The sequence below is a fragment of the Zootoca vivipara genome, chromosome 2 (assembly GCF_963506605.1).
Source record: "Zootoca vivipara chromosome 2, rZooViv1.1, whole genome shotgun sequence".
Taxonomy (NCBI): Eukaryota; Metazoa; Chordata; class Lepidosauria; order Squamata; family Lacertidae; genus Zootoca; species Zootoca vivipara.
Genome location: NC_083277.1, coordinates 41,723,974 through 41,750,860, shown reverse-complemented (window position 1 = coordinate 41,750,860; position 26,887 = coordinate 41,723,974). Strand labels below are relative to the sequence as shown.

Genomic DNA, 26,887 nt, shown 5'->3' with positions numbered 1-26,887 from the left:
TCTCCCTCCTCTATATGACATCCTTTTATATATTTGAACATGGCTATCATATCACCCCTTAACCTTCTCTTCTCCAGGCTAAACATACCCAGCTTCCTAAGCCGTTCCTCATAAGGCATCATTTCCAGGCCCTCAAGTGCTGTTGTCTCAATCAAAATCCACCTCCAGGATTTTTTTTGTTTTTGCAGGGGAATAAAAGGGTTAAATGCCGCTTCCTCCCCCTTGCTGCTGCGCCAGAGAAACTGACAGCCCCTCACCCCATGGCTATATTTGGGTTGGTTTCAAATCTTCCACATAGCATGTAGTTTGGCCTCCAATGCCTGACAGCTGAGACCCAAAACTGGGTGCCTGGCCGAAATCAGCACCATCATCATTTTATTTGTATGCTGCCTTTCCACAGATTAAAACAACGCTCAAGGCAACTTACAACATGACAAGATTTACATAATTACAGAAGTCATAAACAATAAATAAACCACATTAAAAAATACACAACCAAACGGAAAACAATTTCCACATAAATCAAAATCTATAACTAAGAATACAGCATTAATATCACAGTTTAAAATGACATAGGTAAAAAAATAACCGCAATTTTTTAAAACAAAAACGAAGCTCTCTCTGCCCGGTGGCAGCAGCAGCAGCAGTCCTTTATGGAGCCCGTCAGGCCCCGCCCAAGATCAGGTTGTAAGTAGCAGGACTGGGGCCCTCAGGTGCTGATCAGGGGAGTCCAGAATGTTGAACACCCAAAAATCTTTTTAAATCATTTTTCAAAATCTAAAACCAAAACATTTAAAGGGCACTGCAGATGAACAATTCTTCGCCAAACTGAAAGAAACGCCTATTTCTCGTTTCAGCTTGTGGAGGCCAGTTCTCCCCTCCTGAGCGACGTGAGTATATTTGTCTCTGTTGGATCAGCTTCCTCTTTGCCGTAATCACAATCCCAGCCAGCAGGAGCGGCTGGCATGGTGGGGCTGTGCCAAGGACCTGCCCTCTCCACAACTGCATTGCTGCCTTGTGCCAGAATGGGGTGGGGCAGAACCAGGGGCGTACCCAGGATCAAAATTAGGGGGGGGCAAGGGGCGGGGGCAAGGGGCGGGAGGGGAGGGGCCACAGTGGGAATATGGGTGGGGCTACGTGGCCTGCGTCCTCCCAGCTCTTCTGAGGAGGCAGCCCCAGGCTCTTGTTCCCGGCGCGAAGCTCCAGAGGCGCGCGGGGAACGCAAGCCTGGGGCTGCCTCCTCCGCACCTCCCAGGTCTTCCGAGGAGGCGGCCCCAAGCTCCCGTTCCCGGCGCGAAGCTCCAGAGGTGCGCGGGGAACGCGAGCCTGTGGCTGCCTCCTCCACTTACACTCCCCGCTCCCGCTTAGCGCTCCTCCGCTTACGCTCCCCTCGCGCCTCTGGAGCTTTGCGCTGGGAGCCGGAGCCTGGGGCTGCCACGCTGCGCCCCTTAGCCTTTTGCTTCTGGGGGGGGGGCAATTGCCCCCTCCTGCCCCCCTGCCCACGGCACTGGTCGCCCCTCTGGGCAGCTCGCCCCATCCCCCGGGTGCGCTGTTTCCCTCCGTCTCTTACGTTTACACCCCACCGCTTTTGCAGCTCGATAGTGGGAGGGGGAGAGGAGAAAGTGCGATGGGTTATGGAAAGGGGAAAGGGGGGAGGGCTGGTCTGTTTCTTTCTGGCTGGGGCCGCGCACCCCACTTTTTGCATTGAGATTTCTTTCTTTTTAGCTTGGGGGGGGGCGGGCAGCTGGCTTCTAGAGTAGGGCAGCTGCCCTAACTTGCCCCGTGGTGGGTACGCCCTTGGGCAGAACGGCAGCAAGTTTGGGGTGTGTGGGTGTATCGCCGGGAGCATCTGATTGGCTCTGCGCTGACCTCGCTGCTGCCTAGCCCCGCCCCAGCACCTTCCAGGGAAGCAGCAGCAATGCTGCTCTCAGGAGGGCGGCTCCTCAACACCATCCCACCATGCCAGCTGCTCCGGCCAGTCAGCGGTAAAGAGCAGCATCCTGCATTTCATGGATAAATGAATATGGTTTGTGCTTCCAGGTATGCAGCAGGCTTCATCAGCTCACTACATCCTTTGTAATGGGCACTTTTTTAATCGCCCCATTCGTGTTTTTAATCGATTTATTAATTAGCACTAAAACTCTTTTCCAGCTATATTTTGCAAATATCAAAGTATTAGTGACCTGTAATGTGAGTGTTTCATAGCACGATCATATTCATTTTGGGGGGAAACAATACAGGGCAGAACTTTCCGGTGGCCTCCATTTTAGCAAGCTGTTTAATGGCAGCATCCGAAAGTGGGTTACTGTATAGTGTTATATAGTGTTACAGTGCTGAGTTTGATCTTGAATGGGAACATAGTGAAATGAGCAGCAAAGCTTTGGGAAAATCTAGCACGAATTATCTTCTTCTTTGTTATCAAGGGAGAATGGTGTGTGCGGGGAGAGGAAAGCAGAGGGGGAGAGGAAGCAGAGGAATATAAGCAGAGGAAGAATTTTGGAGGGGTGGTGGGAGGCCATGAGGATCTCAACAGCACAGGGAGTCTCAATAGCACACATATAAAGGGACGCAGGTGGCGCTGCGGGTTAAACCACAGAGCCTAGCGCTTGCTGATCAGAAGGTCGGCGGTTCGAATCCCTGTGGCGGGGTGAGCTCCCGTTGCTCGGTCCCTGCTCCTGCCAACCTAGCAGTTCGAAAGCACGTCAAAGTGCAAGTAGATAAATAGGTACCGCTACAGCGGGAAGGTAAACGGCGTTTCTGTGCACTGCTCTGGTTTGCCAGAAGTGGCTTAGTCATGCTGGCCACATGACCTGGAAGCTGTATGCCGGCTCCCTCGGCCAATAATGCGAGATGAGTGATGCAACCCCAGAGTCGGTCACAACTGGACCTAATAGTCAGGGGTCCCTTTACCTTTAAAATGCATCCCCCGAAGTGCCAGCATCAGGGGTGGGAGGCTCTGAAGCAGGGCAACACCCCTCAGTCACCCTGTGCTCAGGAGCTTGTGGTCAGAATTGGATTTCCACGGTGCTGGGAGGACTTCTCAGGGCTCCCACCTGCCTTTAGGTTTGTGCATGGAATTCACCTTCTCCTAATATCCCACAGATAAATGCTGCATATCTGGGAGCAGCCAGTGCTGTTCTTATTCGTCTCCTGGCATATACTTTCCGCTGTTTCGCTAGTAGAAGCTTTCCATGTGTTGTTGTGTAGTGCTGAAACATTGATCCACCCAAATGTGCCAGGGCTCAAGGGCACAGCCCCACTTCCAGCATGCAAAACTGGGACACAATTCAGCCGTGCAGACTCTGGTCTGCTTTTCAAAAGGGTCCTCTGCCACTACAGAAGGAAATGCCTGGCTGAATTGGAAATGCCATTGGACTGGGCTGCTGGGGAGAGAACGTTCTCTCTGTTACGGTCGGCCCATCATGCAAACCTTATGTCAGGATTTTCCCTGTCTGATGTGTTTAGTGGCTGACTTTTGTGGAAGAGGGCAACACCGGATGTGGCTCTTGAACTCTGGCTGTGGGGTGGGTGGGGGCCTGTGTTGGTTCATGTCTGGGGTGGGAGGTAGTACAGCTTGTCAGTGACTCTTATGTGCTTGTTGATGTTTGTGTTGTGACCTTGCCCCTCCCAGGTCTCCTCCCCAACTATCCATCCACCCAACCGTTCCCATCTGTCAATGCTCAAATAGTCCCTGTGCTTAAGTTGTCCCACGCTGAGGAAGAGGAAGGTGAGTCCTGTCTCTTGCTGTTTCGTGTGCACAGTATCACCTCTGCTAGCATGCGCAGAGGTTCTGCCACCAGCCTCCCCTTTCCTTGCCTTTTCGCTTCCCTTATAATGCCAGCCGCAGGAAAATGCAAGCTGTTTCAAAGGCAGGATTTGGTGATATGCTTGAATCATTTGAGGGCGTGGCAAACAAACGTAATAAAGTGAAAATAGCAAAGCATCCTATGGGGATGTTGAAGACTTAACACATTCATTGCAGCATATAGTTTTGCAGGCCAGAGCCCTCCTCGTCAAATGGAGCTTATCCATTTGTCAATTGAGGAAGATTCAGCTTTCATTATCTGACAAAGTGCAGTCTAGCCAGCAAAAAGCTTGTGCCATAATTAACTTATTAAAAACTAACAGTCCTTTTTGTTGGTTTTTCTACAACAGATAAACATAGATGCAATTGATAATATTGCATTTAGGGTGGTAATAAGGACAGAAGTACTGGCAGAGCCTTCTCATGGTGACAGACCGTGAAAGGACCGATGGCTACAGAATATGCCAGATACAGAAGTAGCCCAAAGGTACCCTTTGCTGGAAAGTTGCCATTTGATCACCCAAAATACATAAAGTTGCTATGCCCTTATACTGTGGGGCTTGTCTTTGGGCAATTAACTGATATGGCATAGATAAACAACAAGCTATGTAACAGTTCTTCATTTCATGCATAAAACTAAGCCAAACTATGCTGTGATCAAGCAAATGAGGTTACCATGCTACTGGGGCTAAGTCATGGGTTGGCTTAGCATTACATCCAAACCCGAGCTTTTGGTTTGTCTCCCCCAGACAAACCATGGGTGGTAAACCAAGACAGACTTTAGATACAATTCCTGGTTTGTCTGGAGCAGGGGTCGGCAACATGCGGCTGCGCGCTGCACTAAACCGGTGCAGTGCGGGGACTCGCCAAGTGGTGCCAGAAATCACGTCTGTGCACGCGCAGATACTGGAAATCGCTTCTGCGCATGCCCAGACACAAAAAATCGCTTCTGCGTAGACACAATTTCCAGCGCCACACTGCGCCGGTTCGTCCCACAGACTATCTCCATGGGAGTGATCCGGCCCATGGCCGGTAAGCCTTGCCAACCCCTGGTCTGGAGCGAGAGCTCTGCTTCCACAGTTGGAGGCAGCAATGCTTCTGAATACCAGTTTCTGGAAACCACAGGAGGAGAGAGTGCTCTTGTGCTCGAATCCTGCTTGCTGGTTTCCCACATTCATCTGGTTGGCCACTGTAAGAACAGGATGCTAGACTCGATGGACCATTGGCCTGATCCAGCAGGCTCTACTTACTTTCTTAAGCGTGCTCAGGATGAGACCTACCCATTTGTTCTTCCTTCCTCGCCATCCGTTCCTCATCATTCTTCGATTCCTTCTGAAGCAGCCATTCCTCTTTTGTAGGGAGCCAGGCACGACACGTAGTGAACGTAGATGAACCTGAATATGAGTACATCTACACAGAGGAGGACTATGAAGAGGGCCTGGGAGCAGATGGGACAGAGAGCCCTATGCTGAGGGATGGTGAGCTCCATTGGTCTGCAGAACACATTTGATGGAATTGGGACATCCTCTCCTGCAGTTGCCCCTTGGGTAGGGGTAGCAGCAGGCTGGCGCACTTGGCTCCTACTGAAGCTCAATGGAAGTGATTGGGAATCTGTGTGAAACTACTAGCTTTGGGTATCCCCTGCTTCATAGTATATAATACCGTATTTTTCCGTGTATAAGACTAGGGGTTTTTTTACCAAAAAAAATGGTTTAGAATTGGGGTTCGTCTTATACATGGGTAGTGCTGAGGGGTGTTTTCTTAATTTGGAGTCCCCAGAAATAGGGGACGTCTTATACATGGGGGCATCTTATACACGGAAAAATATGGTATATTGAATAGAAAACCACTGCAGTGCTAGTTGACCACTAGTTGGCAGCCTTGGCAAGTACAGTAATATTGTAATTAAAAAGCAGCAAGGTGGATACCTGTAAGTCACTTTCCTTGGCCATGGGACGAATGGGCTTTGAAAGATGGAGAGCTTTGGTAGTCCTGCCTCCCACCTGTGGTTAGCAACAAAGTAGAGATTACAAGTAAGCAAGGAAGATTCCATGCCCTGATTAAGAATAGAAAAGAACCTTCATTATCCAGCAAACACGTTATTCATTTTGATAAGTAACATTCCCCCACAGCTGAACTAGCCCCTGCAAGGTTAGTAGATCTTAAAGTTGCCTCTTGGGCTGGCATATCACTGACCAGAGTTTTCTAACAGAAAGAGGTGCAGTGGATTAATAAAAAAAAAAGACTCCTTAGGAAGCCAGTAGTTAGGCCTATTCTGTTACTTCCAAGTCTCAAGGTTTTTAAAGTTTTTGCACTGTGCAAACTGTATCCATAGGACACGAGGGCCATGTTTTTTAGCTTTTGATCTTTAATCTGCAGGGGCATGGGAATAGTGAGAATTGGATGATATAACATCTACAGTTCACTTTCCTTTTTTGTTTTATTTTGTGTGTAGATAAGATGGTGCTACACTGTGATCCCCTTTTGTTCTGGGTTTTGTTTTTGGCCAGAAATAAATTCTGGCTCTCCTGAAACACCTTTCATGCCTTTGCCCATCCCATTCCTTCTTCCCATCCTGGGGTGTTAGGGAGGATGGGGAGAAGCTCGATACAGACACTAGAAGCTTCTCCTGTGGCCATGACTTCTTAAACCAGTACTCTGCTCCCTGTTTGCAGAGGTACTGAGCCCCAGGGCAGCTTCCAAGCACGAACGGCAAAAGAGAGCTCCCTCTGAGGAAGGTAAGCAGCAGACCTGCCTTGTGACCTTTCTCTCTCAAAGGAGCTGTTGTCTCCTTTCCTTCCATCCTCTTGGAATGAATAACGAACCATTTGCTCCACCCTGTAAAAAGCAGGTTATCTAGGCCAAGATAAGGAACATGGGGGCTGTGGGGTGCCTGCGGCCTGCATGCCAGTCCCCAACACCACCACCTGCCCCATATTACCATCAGGGCCAACCAAGATGGTGGGAATATCGACAGGCTGAATATGGCTCTGCTCCGCTTGGATCCTGAGGTGGCCTGGTATTCTTTGTAGAGGTGGCCTTTTCTGGCAGGGCCAGTCCACAGTCTCCTTTTAGAAGAAGAACTCAAATCTAGTTGTGATGGCACTTGGAGGGCATGTTGGCTGAACTTCTGGAGATAAAAATAATGGCATGTGTCCACAGCTGCATGTTTCCAGTACAAGCCCTGGTCCTCCCAGATGCTTATGTCTATACTGTGGATGAGTAAACTTAGCTCCTTGTGAGGTGACAGAAGTTAGAAGGAAATCTGTAGGCTGAAGTACGTGAATGACAACATCCTAGCATAACCTGCTGATGTGTTAACTACCAACCCTGTGTGGCTCTTTTCCACCCTCCTCTGGCACTGTCTTAGGCACGCTAGGTGTGCAGTGTTTTCTGTTGAGGTTCTTCTCAGTGTAACACCTGAGAGTGGATGCTTATGCCCTAGGAAATCTAATGTATAGGTTTGTTTCTTCTTCCAGCTGAGCCATGCTCCTTGCCCCTGGACGAGGGAGACTGCAGCAAATACACGTTAAGGTGGTACTATAACCAAAGAGTGTCTGAGTGCCGGCCCTTCATCTACAGTGGTTGCAGGGGGAATAGCAACCGCTTCCATTCCAAGGAGGACTGTGAGCTTCAGTGCAAGTCATAGGCTGCTGCAGGTAAGATTGGTTCAAAGAGGGGCCGGCCTGGGAGCCGCTTCTCCATCTTTTAGCAATTCCTAAAGCATCTTTCCTCAACACTGCCCTCTAGACCAGAGGTTGGCAACCTCCGGCCCATGGACCAGATCCAGCCCACGGAGGCCATTTATCTAGCCCACGAGCTGCCCGGTCACAGAGCCACCCGCTCGGCAAGTCCCCTGCACGCTGCACTAAACTGGCGTGGCGCAGGGACTTGCCGAGTGGGGCCGGACACGGGCCGGACATGCGCAGAAGCGTTTTCCGGCGCTGTGCTGCCCATGTCCGGTGCGCCGGAAATCACTTCTGCGCATGCCCGGAAGCCAGAAACCACGTCTGCGCATGCCTAGACGCCAAAAATCGCTTCTGCGCAAGTGCAATTTTCGGCTTCCGGGCATGCGCAGAAGCAATTTCCGGCACCCCAGACATGGGCAGCGCGACGCCAAAAATCGCTTCTGCGCATGTCCAGCCCATGTCCAGCCCACAGACGATGGTCCATGGGAATGATCTGGTCCACAGCCGGAAAACGTTGCTGACATCTGCTCTAGATGCTATTGGACTACAGCTCCCATCAGCCTCAGCCAGCATGGCTAGCAATCAAGGGTGATGGGAGTTGTAGCCTAACAGCATCTGGGTGACACCAGGGACTCCGCTATACAGCTGCAAATAAAACATTTTAAGCGTGTTTTAAGTACAATATACAATGTGACACAAGATGGAGATGGCAAGCCTTATGGAAAATTCAATGTCTTTTTTAAAATGCTTTTTTAAAAAGCGTTTTCAGAACAGTTTTTATATGTGTTTAGATTCCACCCAAAAAGGGACCCAGGTGGTGCTGTGGGTTAAACCACTGAGCCTAGGGCTTGCTGATCAGAAGGTCGGCGGTTCGAATCCCTGTGATGGGGTGAGCTCCTGTTGCTTGGTCCCAGCTCCTGCTAACCTAGCAGTTCGAAAGCACGTCAAAGTGCAAGTTGATAAATAGGAACCACTACAGTGGGGAGGTAAACGGCGTTTCCGTGTGCTGCTCTGGTTTGCCAGAAGCGGCTTTGTCATGCTGACCACATGACCTGGAAGCTATACGCCGGCTCCCTCGGCCAATAATGCGAGATGAGCGCGCAACCCCAGAGTCGGTCACGACTGGACCTAATGGTCAGGGGTCCCTTTACCTTTAGATTCCACCCAGGTTTGGGAAGTCTGTCCTAAACCAGCACGTTGAAAGCAGGATCAGTTTTAAATATTGTTTTCAAAAAATTATTAGGTTCTCTCTCTCTCTCTCTCCCCCCCCCCCCCCGGTTTTGGTAGGTGGCAACACATTGGATCAGAACAGACGTGTATAAACTCTGAAGTGGGTTTTGGATTCTGGGAGAACTGACCAAAAGAAGAGTTCCGGCTCCTGAGGCTCCCAAACTATTCTTATCCTGCAAAAGGTCTTAGAGTTACACACACACAGAGTACATTTGGTCTGAGACTCATCTTGCAGCCATTTCTACTGCCTGCAGCACAGTTGCGCGTGTTTGTGTGTGTGTATTTTGTATGTGTATGTGTGCGTGTGTGGGCTGCTTCAGCTGGAGCAGAGAAACGGTGCTATTCTTTTTTAAAAAAGTATTTTGGTTGCTCTTGATTTATTTTTTAAATTAAGGTGAAATTTTTATCAAATGAAAAACATATGCATAACCTCTTTTATATATAATATAAAAAGAAAAAGAAAAGACATATTTTAATTAGAGCTCTCTTAACTTATTTGATGTTGGCCGACTGATGACACATGGAATGTATTATATAGCCAGACCAAACTGAGTCTCTCAATTCAGGTTTGCATCCTTTATGAGCTTTTCCTCTTGCTCCCTTGTACCTGGGGGGAGCCAAAATGCCCTTTCTGTTGCAATAAGAAGTGCTATGAGTATCTGAATTCAAAAGTCCCATGATGCATTGCCAAAGCTACAGTTCCAGCAATGCTCCAAAGAGGTTTTTTCCTGCAACTCTTCTTTGAAACTTGACCCCCTTCCATCCCACCTACTCCAGCTTGTCAAATGAGGCTTAATGAATACACCTATGATTTGCCACATCTGCACATCTGGTAGGAGAGTTTGTCACTTGGGATGGACTAATAGGGTAAAATGATTCTTATGGAGTGTTTCTTAAGGACCTGACCAGGAGGAAGAATCTCTTAATTAGCTATTCCTCTTTCTCTCTCAGAATCTTCCAATGCCTGCAGTGTAGGTACACCTCTTCATTTTTCGGCTCTAGGCTTTAAATCTGCTTTGGGCAAAGTAGCTGCACAAGAAATCATATGTAAAGCAGATGAAGTCGACTCTTTCCAAGACCCCTAGAGATGTCACCTCCATGAAAAACAGGGAGTTGCATAAATGGAACCTGAGTTCCCAGGCAAATTATTTGTTCAGCAGTGCAATGGCAATGGTTGTTCCTTTTAGCTATTGTGATTAATAGCCATTAATAGACCGATTCACTGTGAATTTGTCCAGCCCTTCTCACATCCAGTGGCAGTGAATTCCATATGTTACTGGATTGTGGCAAAATAGGCTTCCTTTTTCCGTTCTGAACCTACAGATTGTTCTGAACTTCATAGTATTTCATCGTATTTTAAATAACACTACTGATTTTATAAACCTTCATCATGTTCTCCTTTAAATGGCTTGATTTCTAAACAAGAGTCAAATGCTAAACCTTTTCCTTATAGGTGAAGCTGTTCAGTGCCTTGATCGCTTTGATTATTCTTTCCCATCCCTTTCTGATGCTATTCTATTCTTTTTGAGATTGGCAACCAGAATAGTAAGCAGTCTTCCAAATGTGCTGTGCCACACATTTCAATAAAATAAAATAAATAAAAGCATGATGAAACTGACAGGAATTATTAGGGAAGAAATTGCAAATATACTTAGCAATGTTTTTCAGTGTTGCTGCACATTAGGCCAACATTTTCAGTTCTCTCTTTCCGAGGTAGTTACTCAGCCAATTCAGATCCCACAAAAAGGTATAATTTTTTTAAAAAAATTGCCCCGAAACTTTTTTTGCCTTCTTAAATACCTGTTGTGGTTGTAAACATATTTTTGTCAGAACCTATGGGGAAACACCCTCCTGTGTAAATATCACTCTTAAAAAATGAATTCATTTGAAGAAGATTCACCTTAATCCTGAACAGCAAGCAATAGTCTCCAATAAACAATAGCATTTGGGAAGACTCCAAACACAAATCAGAGCACATGTATTTTGTATGAGGGGATTCTGTATGAAACACTTGTTTTTATGTTTTACTTGCTGAATAACATTATGGAAATAATCAGTGAAATGCTGAGAATGGTGCTATGCTGTTATTATGTTGCTACCACTACAGGGCATTTTAAAAAGCTTTGCAATCATGTGCATTTCAACCCTGATGTCGTTGTTTTGTTGTTGTTATTATCACCCTTCCAACAACTAAGCCAAATAATTTTGCTATCTCCTCTGCTCAGTCCTGCTTCTCTCTTTTCATCTCACTCTTTGGCATCCTGTGTGATCTTAGGATTAGTGCAGATTCAGACAAAGCAGCTGCTTTTTTTTTAAAATACCTTTAAAGAAAACAGCAAAATAGCTAAATACACAAACATATGGCATGTGAAGAACATAAGAAGAGACCTGCTGGATCAGGCCCATGGCCCATCTAGTCCAGCATTCCTGTTCTCACAGTGGCCAACCAGATGCTTGTATGAAGCCTGCAAGCAGGACCTGAGCCACAACACTGCTTTTGCCCCTTGCAATTCCCAGCAACCGATATTCAGAGGTGTACTGCCTCTGACAGTGTTTCCCACTGATGTCCTTGTGGATACTATCTGGTGCTATTACAGTAATTATTTAGTCATCATGTATATAGGAAAGCAGCAATTTATAACCCACTGGGTCTGGTCTGGAGTAAACAAGTTGTGGGTTGTTGCCTTTGAAGGGTGGCTATTAAAACACCCCAATCTTAAATGTGTTTGTAGAAGTAACTTTACTTTTTAGTGGAATTTACTTGGGCATGCCTAAGTCCCCTGGCTCAAGTACACAGTACCTGACCACATATGCACACCATTCAAAATCAATTGGTTTAAGCACACTTAACTGGTGAATTGTTGTCTTAATTCCTGTTGGATTTCACCAGAGCCTATGAAAGTGTTAAGGTGGTAGCCAAACCCACTGGTTTCTTAGAGTGGTACTTCATAGTTAAGGCTACCATTTTCCTGTTGAGCTCTCTTGAGTTTGCAGAACATCAGGTGTGATGCCACCAAATTGTAATGTCGCTTGCTAACTCCAGAGAGAGACTCTTTAATCCCGAGGGACTCTGACAATAATCCCAGCCCTTTTCCAGTCCATGAAAAGATGTTGCTTGTCTTTTGTATTTCTGGTGTGCAAATTCAATCAAATGTCAAGATGGCCTCCTAAAATCAAAGAAGCAGATCATAACAAGTACAGCAAGTTAAGTGCAGCAGGTGACTCAGGTAATAATTTAGTACTGGGATCTGTGGGACAGTTTCTGATGGCATCACCTAGGACACAGTAGGTAGTTTGATGTTGCTGACTTTGGACAGGATGGCTTCGACTGGACTTCCATAGGGTTACTGATGCCCCACCTCAGATGATGTGAACTACAACTCCATCAACCTTGACTGTTGGCCATGCTAACCGGGACTGATGGAAATTGTAGTCCACAACTTCTGGAGGGCGCTGTGTTGTCTACCTGTGCCTTAGGTTATTCCCAGCTCTGTGTTCCTTTGAACAAAGGGAAAGTCACTGTCATTGTAAAATTACATGAGAAAGAACCAGCTATCTGCTATCTAGTGTTCATTGTCTCCATCATGGGGAAAGAATGAACATAGGAACCTGACCATTTTAACAAAAGATGACAGGGCTTCAACCCTGCAAAGAAATCATGTGCTCTACTACTGCACTATAGCTCTTCATCTATACCAGGCATAGGCAACCTTGGCTCTCCAGATGTTTTGGAACTACAACTCCCATGATCCCTAGCTAACAGGGCCAGTGGTCAGGGATCATGGGAGTTGTAGTTCCAAAACATCTGGAGAGCCAAGGTTGCCTATGCCTGATCTATAATATCAATACCTTGCAAATTCCAGAAGAGTAGCCAAGTTTAGTCTTTTATAGAAACAACAAAGAGTCTCATGGCACCTTAAAAGACTAACAAGGATATTCCAACATGACCTTTCATAGACCCGGTATATGAATCTCACTGCTTAGTCATTCAAGCTGTCAAAAAACAGCCATTCCATCCTGACTGTACCTAGCTAGACCACTGGATTAACTGTATGGAGGAACTCAACATAGACCTTGCCTTTTGTCCTCTGTCCAGTGTGTCTGCAAAGAAAGAAAGAAAGGCATTTTGGTCAAAGAGCACCACCCCCTTGGTGTACATATGATCTTTGCTGCCATCATTCACTATTTTAATCCCAAGATGCTGACTGCAGAATATAGATGCAAAAATAACTGTTGTTTCTTCTTTTTGTAAGATGCCTCTAATTATGATGTATGGTGCAAAATCCAAATGCAGTAAATGAATAAAAGTTTATGTTTTACCTCATTCAGTCAAGTGTGTTTGTCAGCTGTTTTGTTAGAACCCACAACAGGACAAATCACCTACCTCTAATCCCACAAGAAATCAGCCTCCACCTGAAGCTGGTTCTGAAGATCCAATCTCCTTAGAAACACTGTGAAAGGGAACCACTTCTCTGGGTTCCCATCCCAAGGGTCCTCATTCACTTTCCCCTCTGCATATTGATGGAAGATTTGGGTGGTGTACCAACTGAAATAAAAATAACATTCTTGGCAATACATTCATTTTTATTACAGAAATGCTTCCCCATAGCGATAAGTTCAACCTTCCCCAAATCTCTAAATTTTTCTTTATTTCTTTCCAAGTAGTTATATACTTGTCTTTAAAAATATTTATGTTCTTAGTTGTCAGCCATACACCTAAGTATTTAACGTTTTTTCCTATAGATAATTCCATAGTTCGTTGTAAGTCCTTTTTATATTGCTCTGTAACATTTTTCACCAAGACCTTCATTTTATTTTTATTTAATTTGAAACCCACCACCTGACCAAACTCCAAGATCCTATCCAAGACCCTCAGTATGCTGCTCCTCAGGTCTTCCACAAGATCAGCCACACCACCTTTCCTATGCCCCTTAAAATAGCCTGCTACCTTCTGTTGTGTTGTAGGACCCTGTCCCATCATCAGTGCTGAAGATTCAACTTACAGTCTGGTTGGTTTCTGCATGTGGAGTGCAGTTGGGAGGGCGGGTACACCACCATGTCCTTTGCCTCAGGTAGCAAATTGTTTTGGGTGGTCCTGATGCAGTTATCATGTGTTGTCTTAAGCTGTAACATAACAAGAGCCTGTTGGATCAGGCCAATGGCCCATCTAGTCCAGCATCCTGTTCTCACAGTGGTCAACCAAGTACCTGCAGGAAACCAGCAAACAGGACCTGTGCACAAGAGCTTTCTGGCAACTGGTATTCAGAAGCATTACTGTCTCCAAGTGTGGAGTTTGAGCCCCTGACTCAAGCCTCAACACTCCATTACATCACAATGGCTCAAGCATTGTGAGCGGCACTGGCCATTGTGGCTTCAGCAGCATTATACAGCCAATCCCTTTTGTCTAAACTTTATTCTTAGCTGTCCACGTGTCAGTAAGACTGTTTCAATTATGAAAGGCCAACCTGATTCCCTGCTTTCCTCCCCTAATGGTTGTGGATAGCAGAAAGCAACAAACCATAACTGTCGTTTGGGCTGCTACTCTTGAAGGTCAATGCAGCCATGAATTTGGGAGCAGAGCAATGGATTCGGCTCAAATGGGCACCAGCACATGCTCTCGTCTACCATTTGCAGTGAACGGAAGGAGAGAACTGCTAGATCAATCCAAAAGCCCTTCTAGACAAGCATATCATTCTCACGCTGGCCAACCAAAGGCCTATGGGATACCCAAGAGGAGGACCAGAGCATGATAGCAATCTCCCCTTTCAATTCACAGCAACTGACATTCAGAGGCCTACTGGCTCCAACAGTGGAGGGAGAAAATAGCTATCATGGCTAGTCGTGGTGAGGGCATCAGCTGGGCCTTGCTCTGTGAGGCTTGGCATGGAAAATAGATGTTTTGAGGAAGCCCTTAGGGCTTCTTAACCTGAGGACAGAACTCCTTTAGTCTCATCATTCCTTTCATCTCAGCACTACAGCAATGCAGTGAGGCACTATCCCCTGTAAAGTAGTTTCTCCTGCCTTCCTCCCCTGCTGCAATATTATCAATAAACCACATTACAGTGGTACCTCGGTTTACAAACACAATTGGTTCCGGAAGTCTGTACTTAACCTGAAGCGCACTTAACCTGAAGCGAACTTTCCCATTGAAAGTAATGGAAAGTGGATTAATCCGTTCCAGACAGTCCGTGGAGTACTTAAACTGAAGAGTACTTAACCTGAAGCAAACTTTCCCATTGAAAGTAATGGAAAGTGGATTAATCTGCTCCAGATGGGTCCGCGGAGTACTCAACCTGAAGCGTACTTAACATGAGGTATGGGTGTAATTGGTTCCGGAAGTCCGTATTTAACCTGAAGCGTACTTAACCTGAAGCAAACTTTTCCATTGAAAGTAATGGAAAGTGGATTAATCCATTCCAGACAGGTCCGCAGAGTACCTAAACTGAAAATACTCAAACCGAGGCATACTTAAACCGAGGTATGACTGTAAATGAAAAGCATATGTGTGTAGAGGTAGACATCTTACTCACACCATGGTTAACTTTCTATAACAATAGTTAAAAGGAGCATCAGAAAAAGCTGTAAGGCCATGCCTCCCACACCCCCCCTTGATGTAATGAACACTATGGACATTGGTCTTTCAAAACAAAAAACACAACTGCATCCAAAGGTGAAGTGTCCAAGTTTGCACTGATATGGACAGCTAGAGTTCAGCTAAATAAGGTATTCAGTGGTGTTATTGCTTATTTTTTAAAAAAACAAACAAACATTTTGATTGAAATGTGCATTACCCTGGGCTTTGAGACAGTGCATGTACACCCACATGCATGCACACCCATACAGAGGTTGTCTGTTGTGCTGGGTTTTGTACTTTCCAACAGAATTTATGCTTGCAGTAGAATAGCTAAAGAAAGTAGGGATAGGGGGGAATCTATAGCCCTCCAGATAGTATTGGATTATGACTCCTATCATCCTAGATCTCTGACCATGTTGGTTGTGGGCTGGTGGGGAATTGCGAGTCCAACAGATATCCTTACCCCTGATGTAAAGGAAGTTGAAATTATTCACTGCATATTAAACAGGCTTCCAGAGTTTATTGGATATAAAGACTGACTTTGGAATCAGCCCCAATTCCCAGGTTTCTGGTTAAGATGCCATCCTAGTTTGGACTGTATATACAGTACCACTCATATAAGACTGAGAAATATTGTGACAATTTAGTATGCATTTTCCTTCTGGCCTAACTATTGTTTGAAAACTGAAGTAGAAAATGATAAGGGGTGATAGATTGTGTAGCTAAGATGGAATAAGTCTCTATGTTTGATATGTCCGGATCACTGCTTGGGGTATTATTCTCCAGAAAGAATGCCTTTTAAAATGTAGTTCATTAAAATGTATTATTAGAAATTTTATGAACTGCTATCTCAAAAAATAAAAATCCAAGCAGTGCACAAGTCCTATCTAAAGACATTTGACTAAAATACATAAACCAATGTAAAACAGACATAAACCCATAATAAACACAGATAAAATCAGTAAGACATTGAAAACAGATATAACCTGACAGTGAAGTTTTCAGCAGTGCACTGATGGCACCTGCTGCAAAGCTAGCAGGAAGCAAATCTGAAGCTTCGCCTTTTGTTGCTGGACCCTGACTCCAGCTTCTTTAGTGAACATTTTGAGATAACAGCGGCTGGCAGTTTGGTGCAAAGTACACAGGCCACTTGTGTAGTGTAGGTTACAGCACAAGCCGCTACAAGACGTCCCTGCGTACTCTAGCTGAAGCTCACCACCGTCAACATGTTCTTTGAGGACCACTGGATTGACAGTAGGTACATCACTCTTTTTGAATGTTTGCAAAATGTAAGAGATTGGTATGAGGAGGTACTTTGAATGAGCTTCTTGCTTGCTTTCTCCTTGAAAAGGACAAAGTAGCATTCCACAGCAGGCAACAGGAAGTGTTGATAAGCATATAATCACTATTATTATTAAAATAATGGAATCTACAACTAGGTCTCAATAGCACAATTGAAGAGACCAGTGTTGAAATGTATTTGGGGAGGGGTCTTTACACAATAGTCAAGATTCTGGTCCTCATGCTGGATAGGTTAGCATTTTCACAGTAAACTTATAAGCATACGTTGTTAGGAGTAAGCTGCACTGAATAAGTATATTTAGTAAGGATTGCAATTTTCATTTGGTCCCATTGCCAGCCTATTGTTTTGTCTGGTGAGCAGGGAGAAGCTAAAATTCCTCTGACCTGAGGGATTCTTTTTTAAGTTCAGTTCAAGGAACATAATAGAATATTCCACTATGATTATACAAAAGCATGGGACTACTTAGTAGCTCATTTAAGACTAGTACCGTATCTTGGCAAGCTTCTCTCTACTGCCGATTCAGTTCCAGGTTGAAACAAGCTACGCTGGTTACAATATGTCCTTGATATGCTTCACATTTCCACCACCTAATACACCTTCAACTCCTAACATGTTGTTACATGGTAAAGTGATCCCTGTTTTTTCTAAGTGATAGAAGGCCAACATTACAAAATTACAGGATTGTTATATTGGATGAGAGAACCCTGGGTACTTAGGCACTGAGAGAATGCTTACGGGGTCTTTGTTAAGGTTTGTTTTATTTACAAAGTATGTTGGGATAGGATAGGCCCATACAGCCATGTCTAAGCCAAGCATGATATATCCCCTTCCTTGCCGCTATTAACATTTTAACAAGACAAATTCTTATGGGGGTGGCATTTTTGTTTGTTACTATGTTATGTATTTTTGTGTTTTTATATTGTAAACTGCCCTATGATCCTCAGATGAAGTGCAACATAGAAATTTAATAAACGACTTAAATAAATTTGAGAGGAGCAGCTTTCTTCCAGCATAGAATGGGACAATGGGGAAACACTTCCTTGACTGACTTCTGCTTGTTAGGCAGCTAATCAAGGCACTGAAACATTGTCAGGAAAAAAACCAAGAGAAAACACAAATAAGAATAAGCAGTAGAGGACTTTTACTCTTATTCATGAAAGCCAACTCAAACGATAGTATAGGATAACAGCAGTGTTGGAACAATTAGAATTAAACACAGGTGGCTCTCCAAACAGCATCAATGCGAATGTTCTGAAAAGAACCACCCTTCTTTTCAAGTTTTATTTTTGCTGTTGCGAAATTGATAGTTCCTGGCAAACTGCAGTTCTTCCAAAGAGGAGGGACTTTCCCACACCCAGAGTATGGTCATCCCGAAAGCCAATTAGCTTGTCCAGAGGAAAAGAAATATACCCAACTGCGGTTGCCCACTAATTAGGAGAGTCCTGGAAGCGGAAGCAGTCGCTTGCGATCTTCCACACTGTGCTGTTGTTTGTGGTTTGTGCTGTTAGCAAGAAGCTCTGGTTGAAGTACTGTTGCTCGTTCCCATCAAATTTGACGAACCCGTATGTCACAATCAAGATCGTGTTATGGTTCTCTGTAGCTTGCTCATGAACGGGCTGGCAATCAAACGTGGTAATTTGAAAATCACTTGAAGGCAGCTTTTCGAAGAATTCTGCAAGCGCTGCTTGCCCAGATACTGCATTCCCATTCCAAACGAGGGTCGCTTTATCCTGGTAGAGTTTGGTCAACGCCCGCCTCCTTTTATCCATGGTTTCATAGTAAATATTTGCGAATTCTTCCGCAGCTTTGCAAGCTTGATCCACATAGGTTTTAAAGTTCATCGAGGTGGCCATGTGGGCGGCGGCTGAGGCGGGAAAATAAGAGGTGGAACCTCCCTTCTCTTGCCCGCAAGGGCCTAGAATAGACCCGGTTCCCTCATTCCTGCTCGAGATTTGCTACCGCACTGCCCACGCATAGCTCTCCCCTCCACCTCGGCGCTTCCGCTTCCCTCCCTCTCAAATATCCGCGTTCCTTGAAAGCGATTGGCCAGGATCCTATCACGTTCTCTAGGTTCCCAATCCGGCTATTGGCTTGAGAATCAAGGACGCCTCGCGGTCATCTCCCCGCCCCCGCGCCCCTCCATCCCCGCCCTACTCCTGGCAGCCACGTCGAGCCCTCGGCAGCCCACTAGGCGGCGAGGGCGCCTGCGCGCTCCTGCCGTGCTGAGCTGTCCCGGTGACATGCTGGCAGGAAGTGGCGCCTTTGCAGGAAGTCGGAGCTTCAGGGATGCCCAGGGAGGCGCAGTCCACCTTAGTAGCGTAATAGCCCTTCTCGGGGTCCGCGCTCCTTGCCTCTCCCCCTTGGCCGTGCTGGGTCGCCTACTGGCCTAGGCTCTCGGGTCTCAAGCTTCTCCGCGGTCCCTGCAGCGACAAAGCGACAGGATGCTGAAGAAGTTCGATAAGAAGGACGAGGAGTCCGGTGAGTTAATGGGGAAAAGTGTGCTACTACCCTTGCTCTAGATCTGTCGGTGTCCACACTGAATTCAAAAGGATGGGATGCGAAAGTGGTAATATTTATCTCATTGAAGAACAGCCAACAGCACCCTAATGAATTGATGAGAAGTCTTCGCTGTTCCTCTCGTTGCCTATAGCAATTCATTTGTCGTCCCAGTTGGGCAGCAATGAAGCTACTAGCACGTTTGTATAGCTAAGCAGGGTCCAGTATGGTTTCGAATTGGATGGGAGGCCGCTTATTGAGATTTCCGCATTGCAAAGGGTTGGGCTAGATCATGCATCCCCTAACTGCGGCCCTCCAGATGTTTTGGCCTACAACTCCCATGATCCGTAGCTAACAGGACCAGTGGTCGGGGGAGATGGGAATTGTAGTCCAAAACATCTGGAGGGCCGAAGTTTGGGAATGCCTGGGCTAGATGATCCTCGAGGTCCCTTATAATTCTACGATTTATATGTGAAATTCTTATTATATAGGACAGGCGGCATCTCCAAACTTTGGCCCTCCAGATGTTTTGGGACTACAACTCCCATCATCCCTAACTAACAGGACCAGTGGTCAGGGATGATGGGAATTGTAGTCCCAAAACATCTGGAGGGCCAAGTTTGAGGATGCCTGATATAGGAATTCTTTAATGTTTTGGTTGTTGAATTGCTTCAAGATGCTTCATGGGAAGCGATTCATCAGATAAATAAAGGTGATCTTAAGGGAAATGCATCTATATCTCTTGCACATCTTATTTTAATAAGGCTTGAAACTGTTATTATGGTCTTTCTGCACAAGGTTTCTTTTGTTCAACCATAATATACTTTTACTGTACGGTGGTTCAGCAGTTGTATACTTTCCATCACCCCATAGCTGTTCCATTTAGGTTAGAACATTTATCTACTGTTTTTGCTCCGTCTCTCCTAACCTCTTAGGCCTCGCTTGGCAACTTATAAAGCCCTTGGCAAGCGCTCTTGGACTGTTTTAGTTGTACAGTTCCAAATGTGACATTAGACAGTCTATAAATAAATAGTGCTTACATTTGACTGGTGAGTTTTTTGCAGGTTTGGAGAGAAAGCAAAATGACACCTTCTCCTTTCCTCTCTGTGTGTATAAGGCAAGTGCCTGTCGAGTGGTTTCTCTCTCCATCTTTATTTCAAGCATGGTACAGCTTTGTTGATGGATGTCTGCAAGCCACCCTTCTTTTGAAACAATAGGGATGCTCATTTTAGGGCAGTACCTTGGGTGGCTGAGGGAACAGCTAATGAATTTGGTTGGCAAGATATGTTGAATAACTAAGTCACCGACAACTGAGTTTCTTTTGTGCGTAAGCTGTGAGTACAAAGGAAACTGCCTTATGCCAAGCCTGACCGTTGGTCAGTCTAGCTCGGTATTGCTGACTCTGGTGGGCAGCAACTCTTCAAAGTTTCCAGACAGAAGACATTTTCAGCTCTGATGGGAGATGCTGGGAATTTGAACCTGTTTTATTCTACATGCAATGCATATGCTCAGCTATAAACTGTAGATGAGACAGGGCTGCATAAATTTTATTTGTTTTGTTTTGTTTTTGGTTGTATACTTTATTGTTTTTTTCTTTTTCAGCAAAGGATTGGGAAGTGGTATTTGAATTAATAGAATATCAGAAATAGGGTTAATGGGTGTACCTATCTTGAGGTTAATAGCAACTGGGGGGGATTGAACCTGAGACCTTGTTCATGCAAAGCCTGTACTCTGTCGCTGAGTTATAAGATCTTCTCCCATCACAAGTTTTTCTGTATGTAAGACTCCTTTACAGAGCTGGTAAATTTCCAAGCTTCTGGTTGCTCAAGTAGCTAAATATATCTAAACTTTTTGAAATACTTCCTTTGGGTTGGTTACAATGGTGTTAGTTGCATATAGCTTGTCAGCCTCAATATATGGGATGATTTGTAGAGGTCTTAGCCTGCCACATATGAGGAATTCCCAGATCTACATTAAAAGTTCTTTTTTGAGGATTCCAAGGTGATAAATATTCACCCCAGCAAAGTCGATGGTGACTGAAATTCAGGCTTTCCAGCTTACTGGATTTTACACATAGTGAAAAAACCTTGGTCATGGTCACATTTGATGTTCCTTTGTTGCAGGTGGGGGTTCCAATCCATTCCAACACTTAGAGAAAAGTGCTGTGCTGCAAGAAGTAAGTTCTTTAACAATGCCAGTCTTTTTATCAAGGTAACACATTTTGGCATATCTCTGAGATCTCATTCATTCACATCTTTCTTCCTAGGCTCGAGTATTCAATGAGACCCCTATAAACCCTCGGAAATGTGCTCACATACTCACCAAGATTTTGTATCTCATAAACCAGGTAATGGGGAGCCTTTTATTTTTCCATTTACAATGGTTTCTTCTCTATGTTAAACCAGAACTTATCTGCTAATGTGTAGAGTTTGTGCTTGTGCTGTTTCAATAGCAGTGGGTTGTGAATTGTTTTGGTAGTGCTTCCTTTTCCCCCTCCAGACTGATGAAGCAGGTACTGTCATCAAGCAGCAACCAAGTAGCCTGTGCCAGTTCTCAAAGTGACTCTCTTTTGAAGAGGTAGTTGGTTCTTTCCACCTGGGAAGGTAGCCTCCTTCCAGCAATTCCTGTAGCCAAGCTGGTGCCAAAGGTATTGCTCTGCTTTCCTTTGGACCACATCAGTGAGGCCAAGAGGGAGGTCTTGTTGCCTGGGCAGCCCAGGCCCTCCATAAACACTTCCCAGGCTTACTCTGCAGGGAGACATACAGATGCCAGCAAGAAGCTCTTGTGGCCGGGGTCCTTTTCCACAAAGATGATGTTAACAAAGTTGCTTCTTTCTGACCTCCCAGCCGAGGCAAACTATTGACATGAACTTCCCTCTGTTGCTTAAAGCGATTGCTAATGTAGATGTGATTTCTGCGGCAATGCTCACTGCGGTTTATTCCACCACTGATTCTAGTTGCTAATAAATGTTGATGGGTTTCTTCCCTGCGTTCCAGGGGGAGCACCTTGGTGTGATGGAAGCCACAGAATCCTTCTTTGCAATGACCAAGCTGTTCCAGTCCAATGATGTAAGCATGCCAAGTCTGCCTCTATATGTTCACATAGGGAAGGGGAAGAGTATGGGAGGCCTGTCCTTTAGTGCAGGGCTGTTCAGCCTCCAAGAGGCTGCGATCTACTCCCACTATAAAACAACTGGCAGTGATCTACCCATTGGGTTGTCCAAAGTTGTTGAGCTTTTTTATAGGGAGCCAGAAGAGTTGTTGAGCTGAGGGTCCCAGGATCAACCACGGACGTCGCACAATCAACCTGTTGGACAGGCCTGCTTTAGTGTGCAGTCCTGGGCACTTTGGCAAAATGGTGGGGTGGCAGGTCCACTCCCAAAATGGCCTGAAGCCATTGTTACATTTGTTTCTCATAGAATCATAGATTTGCAGAGATGGACCCAAGGGTCATCTACTGCAACCTCCTGCAATGCAGGAATCTCAACTGAAGCATCCATGACAGGTGGCCATCCAACCTCTGCTCATATGATATATTGGTCAAGTGCAGTCATGGAAACATAGGAAGTTGTCTTATACCAAACCCGACTGTTAGTCCATCTAGCTCAGTATAGCCTACACTGATTGGCAGTGGTTGTCCAGGATTTCAAACAACAAATCTATTCCAGCCCGACCTGGGGATGCTGAGGATTGAACCTGGACCTTCTGCATGCAAAGCAGATGCTCTGTCACTGAGCTATGACTCATACCAAAATATGTTTTGGGTGAGCCAATAGCAAAATGTTTGGTGACTCTTGTTTCCCCCCAGAAATGATAGCAATATTGTTTGATTATTGATTGATTGATATCCCACTCTTCCTCCTAAAGGATCCCAGGACAGTGGCATTATACCCTGTCCATTTTTTATGCATCCTAACACTTATCTTCCTTGTTTTTCTGCTAGCCAACTCTCCGCAGAATGTGCTACCTGACCATCAAAGAGATGTCCAGCCTCTCAGAGGATGTCATCATTGTGACTAGCAGGTGATTCCTTCTCAAGCTGTTCTCCATGCGACTGTTTCCCTTTTTTAATTTAAGGTGTGTGTGTGTGTGTGTGTGTGTGTCTCCTGAGATCCTCTTAGCCTTGTAGGGTTGGCAGCACTGCCTACAGGAAACAATGAAATTGGTGGGTGTTTGAGAAGAAGAAATGATCTTATTGAAAAAGGGTATTGAAAGACAGATGCTGAAGTCTTCTCAGTGCGGTTGGCTGCCTCCAATCCTTGAGCAATCCACGCATGTTCACTGCAGCTGGGAAATCAAGACAAAACAACAAGATAATAGTGCCTTCTTTCTTTTCCCCCTCTTAAAAAAACAACCTATTGCTTTTTTATCCTGTGGGTACTTTCATGAGTATCTTTCTAGCATATGTGGAGATAAGGAATGTTTTGACTCAGTAGAAACTGTTAACAGCAATGTTTGCAGGCAAATTTGAGCAGTAGTTTGCACCTTCCTTTTGAGTGTGTGAGCGCATGCACATTTTGAAAGACAACGAACCACATTGTTAAGGTGTAGCAACTCCTATTTTAGCTTTTGTGCTGTATCTTGTGATTTACTATTAGCTGCTTTCCTGCCCCCAATGATCTTGCAAAATCATCAGTTTCATAAAGTAACAGGCTACCATAACTTCTCTATTAGAAGTACACTCAAGGATTGACAGGGGTACACATTATCACATTTGTGCCACTCCCACAAAGGCATTTCCATCTTGTTGAGAACGTGCTTCAGTTTCTTCTGGCCTGCAGCTCTTCTTGTGGAGGTGGAGGTGGAGAGGGGATTAACAAAATCTATCCTTCTGGCAAACTGGGAATGTCCCCTCACTCACCCAAGTTTAGGATATTCCACCATTCTTCAGCAGAGTTTCTTTCTCTTTGAGAAAAATAAGTGGCTCACGTAAATGTAAACAAGCTTTAATAATAAACTGAGTGAAAACTGTAGCAAAATAACATGATGAGTGAGACTAAAACAACATCGTGAGTCGAGCCTGAGGCAAGAAAACAAGAAGAGGCAGTTGGTCGCTCTTAACTGACATTCTTAACTGAACATAACGGTTCACACAGAAGGGAAGGGCTGATTCCCCTCCCAACAGATACCAAACATTCTACTGATCAAATTAGGTCGCCGTGTTTTTCTTACAGCTCTCGCCACTGTTGCCTACTGTTTCTGAAAGCAGTCCTAAAAACTTTTCCCTATTTTAATCCAGTTTAACCAAAGATATGACGGGGAAGGATGACAACTACAGAGGCCCTGCTGTACGAGCCCTCTGCCAGATTACCGATGTAAGTGCCACAGTGTAATTCTTTGCTGGCGGATCTTTTTCTCCCCCGCTACCCCTGCTGTCTTCCCCCATCCTTCCAATCACTGTCTCTCTTGAGTCCCCCTCTTTTCCGTTGCTTCCTGACTCGCTTGCTTCTTTTTTGTTCATTTTGCCCCTTCTCTGAAGTCCTCCTTCCAAATGGCCTCCTGTTTCTGCTCTCACGAGCATCTCTCGCTTTGCCATCCCCGCAGACGACCATGCTGCAGGCCATCGAGCGCTACATGAAGCAGGCGATTGTGGACAAGGTGCCCAGTGTCTCCAGCTCTGCCCTCGTGTCGTCTTTGGTACGTAGGTGCTTGACACACAGCCTGTGCCCCGAGCGAGAAGGCCTGTGTTCGGATAGCCGGAGCGTTACATTGTTTGCCCATCTGTAATAATAATGGTATATGCTTCTTTTTGTGAAAAGCTAGGATCGGAGAATGTACTTCTTTCCAGGAACTCAGAGTGTCTCTGTTCTTGGTCTCTTGGTGGTCCATTGCTGCATTTTTGGGGACGAAGCAGTGACGTTCTGAATTTTGTTGTTGTTGTTGTTGTTGTTGTTTAGTCGTGTCCGACTCTTCGTGATCCCATGGACCATAGCACGCCAGGCACTCCTGTCTTGCACTGCCTCCCGCAGTTTGGTCAAACTCATGTTCGTAGCTTCGAGAACACTGTCCAACCATCTCGTCCTCTGTTGTCCCCTTCTCCTAGTGCCCTCTGAAATTTATACCTTCTGCCAAATTGCTTTTCAGAAGCATTACCTTCCTGAGTTCTGAGACTGTTTCAAGCCACAGATGGAAAGGGGGCGATGGTGATAGGCTGACATTAACATGCAGCTCATAGAGCCTAAAACTTGTGCCAGACCTTTCTGGGGTCTTTCTTTGCCTCTGCTGGAAGGACCCTTATTTGGATTGCAAAGGCCACTTCTTTATGTGCCTCCTTGTTGTTATTTTTCTTGACAGCATCTTCTGAAAACAAGCTTTGATGTGGTAAAACGCTGGGTGAATGAGGCTCAGGAGGCAGCTTCGAGTGATAATATCATGGTCCAGGTAAGAATCTTAAAGCCACTTTCAGTCATTTTTTAAAAATGGCATTGAATTTTAGGTGTGTGTTTCTGGGTTGATTTGTGGCAGGGAAAGGGAACCTTTGGTCTGCTGGCTAAACTTGACCCACCAGGGGTTCATATGTGCCCCACATGTCCTTTCCCCCCAAACCACACCAACCTGCCTTCTACACAATGTCCTATGTGATGTTTTGGGGGGGGGGCAGGTAGAGTTATGGCTGCCAGTTCAAAAGCAGAAACCTCAAAGTGCAGACTCTACTACCCATTGGCTGGCAAAGCTTGGTGCGCTTAAAGGCACCACATAGATAGGCGACACTTCCAGCTCTACAATTCTGTGATTCTAAGCACAGTGTGGTGCTTTGAAGTCCCAGCTTAGGGACTTCAAAGTGCCCAATCCCTTGACATCACAGTGATGTCTGGTGAGTGACAGGTGGACTACCACACCCACCTGTCACATTTAGCCCTGATAGCTAGGATCTGATGAGGTTCTGGCCTGTGAAGCCAAAAAAACATGGAAATAACCTTGACCCTGATAAGACCCATTTTTCCTTCTCATTAATGTCTTCCAGTATCATGCCCTTGGCTTGCTATATCACGTGCGCAAAAATGACCGCTTGGCTGTCAACAAAATGCTGAACAAGTTCATGCGCCATGGCTTAAAATCGCCTTTTGCCTATTGCATGATGATCCGAGTGGCCAGCAAACTGCTGGAAGAAGAAGCTGGAGGGTAAGTCCTACTGCTTGCTATTGTTTTTACATCCCAGGGAGTCAACATTTTGCATAGTGCTACACCAAACGTTCTTCAGATTTGATTTTGGGCTTTATTTTAAAGTGTTGGACGGTTTCCCCAAAGCACCTGCAAGTCTTACCTTTCTTACGTTAGCATCATTAAAATGGGGGGGGGGGAAGGTCTCCTGCTTCTAAAAAAGTAGGAAGTCCATTATAGGGACATAGGAAGTTGCTTTGTACTGAGTCAGACCATTGGTCCATCTAGTCCAGTACTGCCTGCACTGACTGGCAGCAGCTTTCCAGGATTTCAGGCAGGAGTCTCTCCCAACCCTACCTGGAGATGCCGGGGATTGAACCACCTTGCAAGGTGGGTGCTCTACGGTTGAGCTGCGTCCTTTCCCCAGTCAGTTTTGGCTGCATTAGAACAGCACTGAGAGCAAGGAAAGCTATTTGGGCTGGGAGACATGGCCCTTGATGAGACTGCCTTGCAACCAGATCTGATTCCTCCCACCCTCTAAAAATCATATGCCGCTCAATGGTGGCAAAAAACCCTTCGGGTGGTTAACACACCTCCAAGCAGTTAGGTCACTTCCAAAAGTTCAGTTTGCTTTCCCAGTGGATAGCCATGCAAGTTTTTAAGTCAAGCCATTGGCCTATGTGTGGGAAC

At 45.5% G+C, this 26,887-nt stretch overlaps 3 protein-coding genes across 10 annotated transcripts in view; 2 read left to right on the top strand and 1 right to left on the bottom strand.

Moving 5' to 3' along the window:
- The window catches only part of COL7A1 (collagen type VII alpha 1 chain), a 119,854-nt gene extending 106,806 nt beyond the window's left edge, over positions 1–13,048 (top strand). For 4 of the 6 annotated variants that reach the window (XM_060271416.1, XM_060271413.1, XM_035106424.2 and 1 more), the window contains 6 exons: positions 858–890; positions 3,632–3,727; positions 5,164–5,283; positions 6,481–6,543; positions 7,285–7,464; positions 8,782–13,048. In XM_060271416.1, coding sequence (XP_060127399.1) covers positions 858–890; positions 3,632–3,727; positions 5,164–5,283; positions 6,481–6,543; positions 7,285–7,454 — 482 coding nt within the window. In that variant the 3' untranslated portion in view covers positions 7,455–7,464; positions 8,782–13,048. The remainder of the gene's footprint in view (positions 1–857; positions 891–3,631; positions 3,728–5,163; positions 5,284–6,480; positions 6,544–7,284; positions 7,465–8,781) is intronic. The other 2 variants (XM_060271414.1, XM_060271417.1) reach the window with 2 other exon arrangements.
- A 3,400-nt stretch (positions 13,049–16,448) lies between these two features.
- The window catches only part of COPG1 (COPI coat complex subunit gamma 1), a 30,310-nt gene continuing 19,871 nt past the window's right edge, over positions 16,449–26,887 (top strand). Inside the window, exons 1-9 of one of the 3 annotated variants that reach the window (XM_035106430.2) lie at positions 16,449–16,552; positions 21,221–21,273; positions 21,364–21,444; positions 22,094–22,165; positions 23,040–23,119; positions 24,336–24,411; positions 24,641–24,733; positions 25,391–25,477; positions 26,061–26,218. In XM_035106430.2, coding sequence (XP_034962321.2) covers positions 16,525–16,552; positions 21,221–21,273; positions 21,364–21,444; positions 22,094–22,165; positions 23,040–23,119; positions 24,336–24,411; positions 24,641–24,733; positions 25,391–25,477; positions 26,061–26,218 — 728 coding nt within the window. In that variant the 5' untranslated portion in view covers positions 16,449–16,524. Of the gene's footprint in view, positions 16,557–18,835; positions 19,080–21,220; positions 21,274–21,363; positions 21,445–22,093; positions 22,166–23,039; positions 23,120–24,335; positions 24,412–24,640; positions 24,734–25,390; positions 25,478–26,060; positions 26,219–26,887 lie in introns of those variants that run through there. The other 2 variants (XM_035106431.2, XM_035106429.2) reach the window with 2 other exon arrangements.
- On the bottom strand, positions 17,709–18,594 carry LOC118080734 (NTF2-related export protein 2-like). The gene has a single exon (XM_035106432.2). The coding sequence runs from the start codon at positions 18,452–18,454 to the stop codon at positions 18,029–18,031; it is 426 nt and encodes a 141-aa protein (XP_034962323.1). The 5' UTR covers positions 18,455–18,594; the 3' UTR covers positions 17,709–18,028.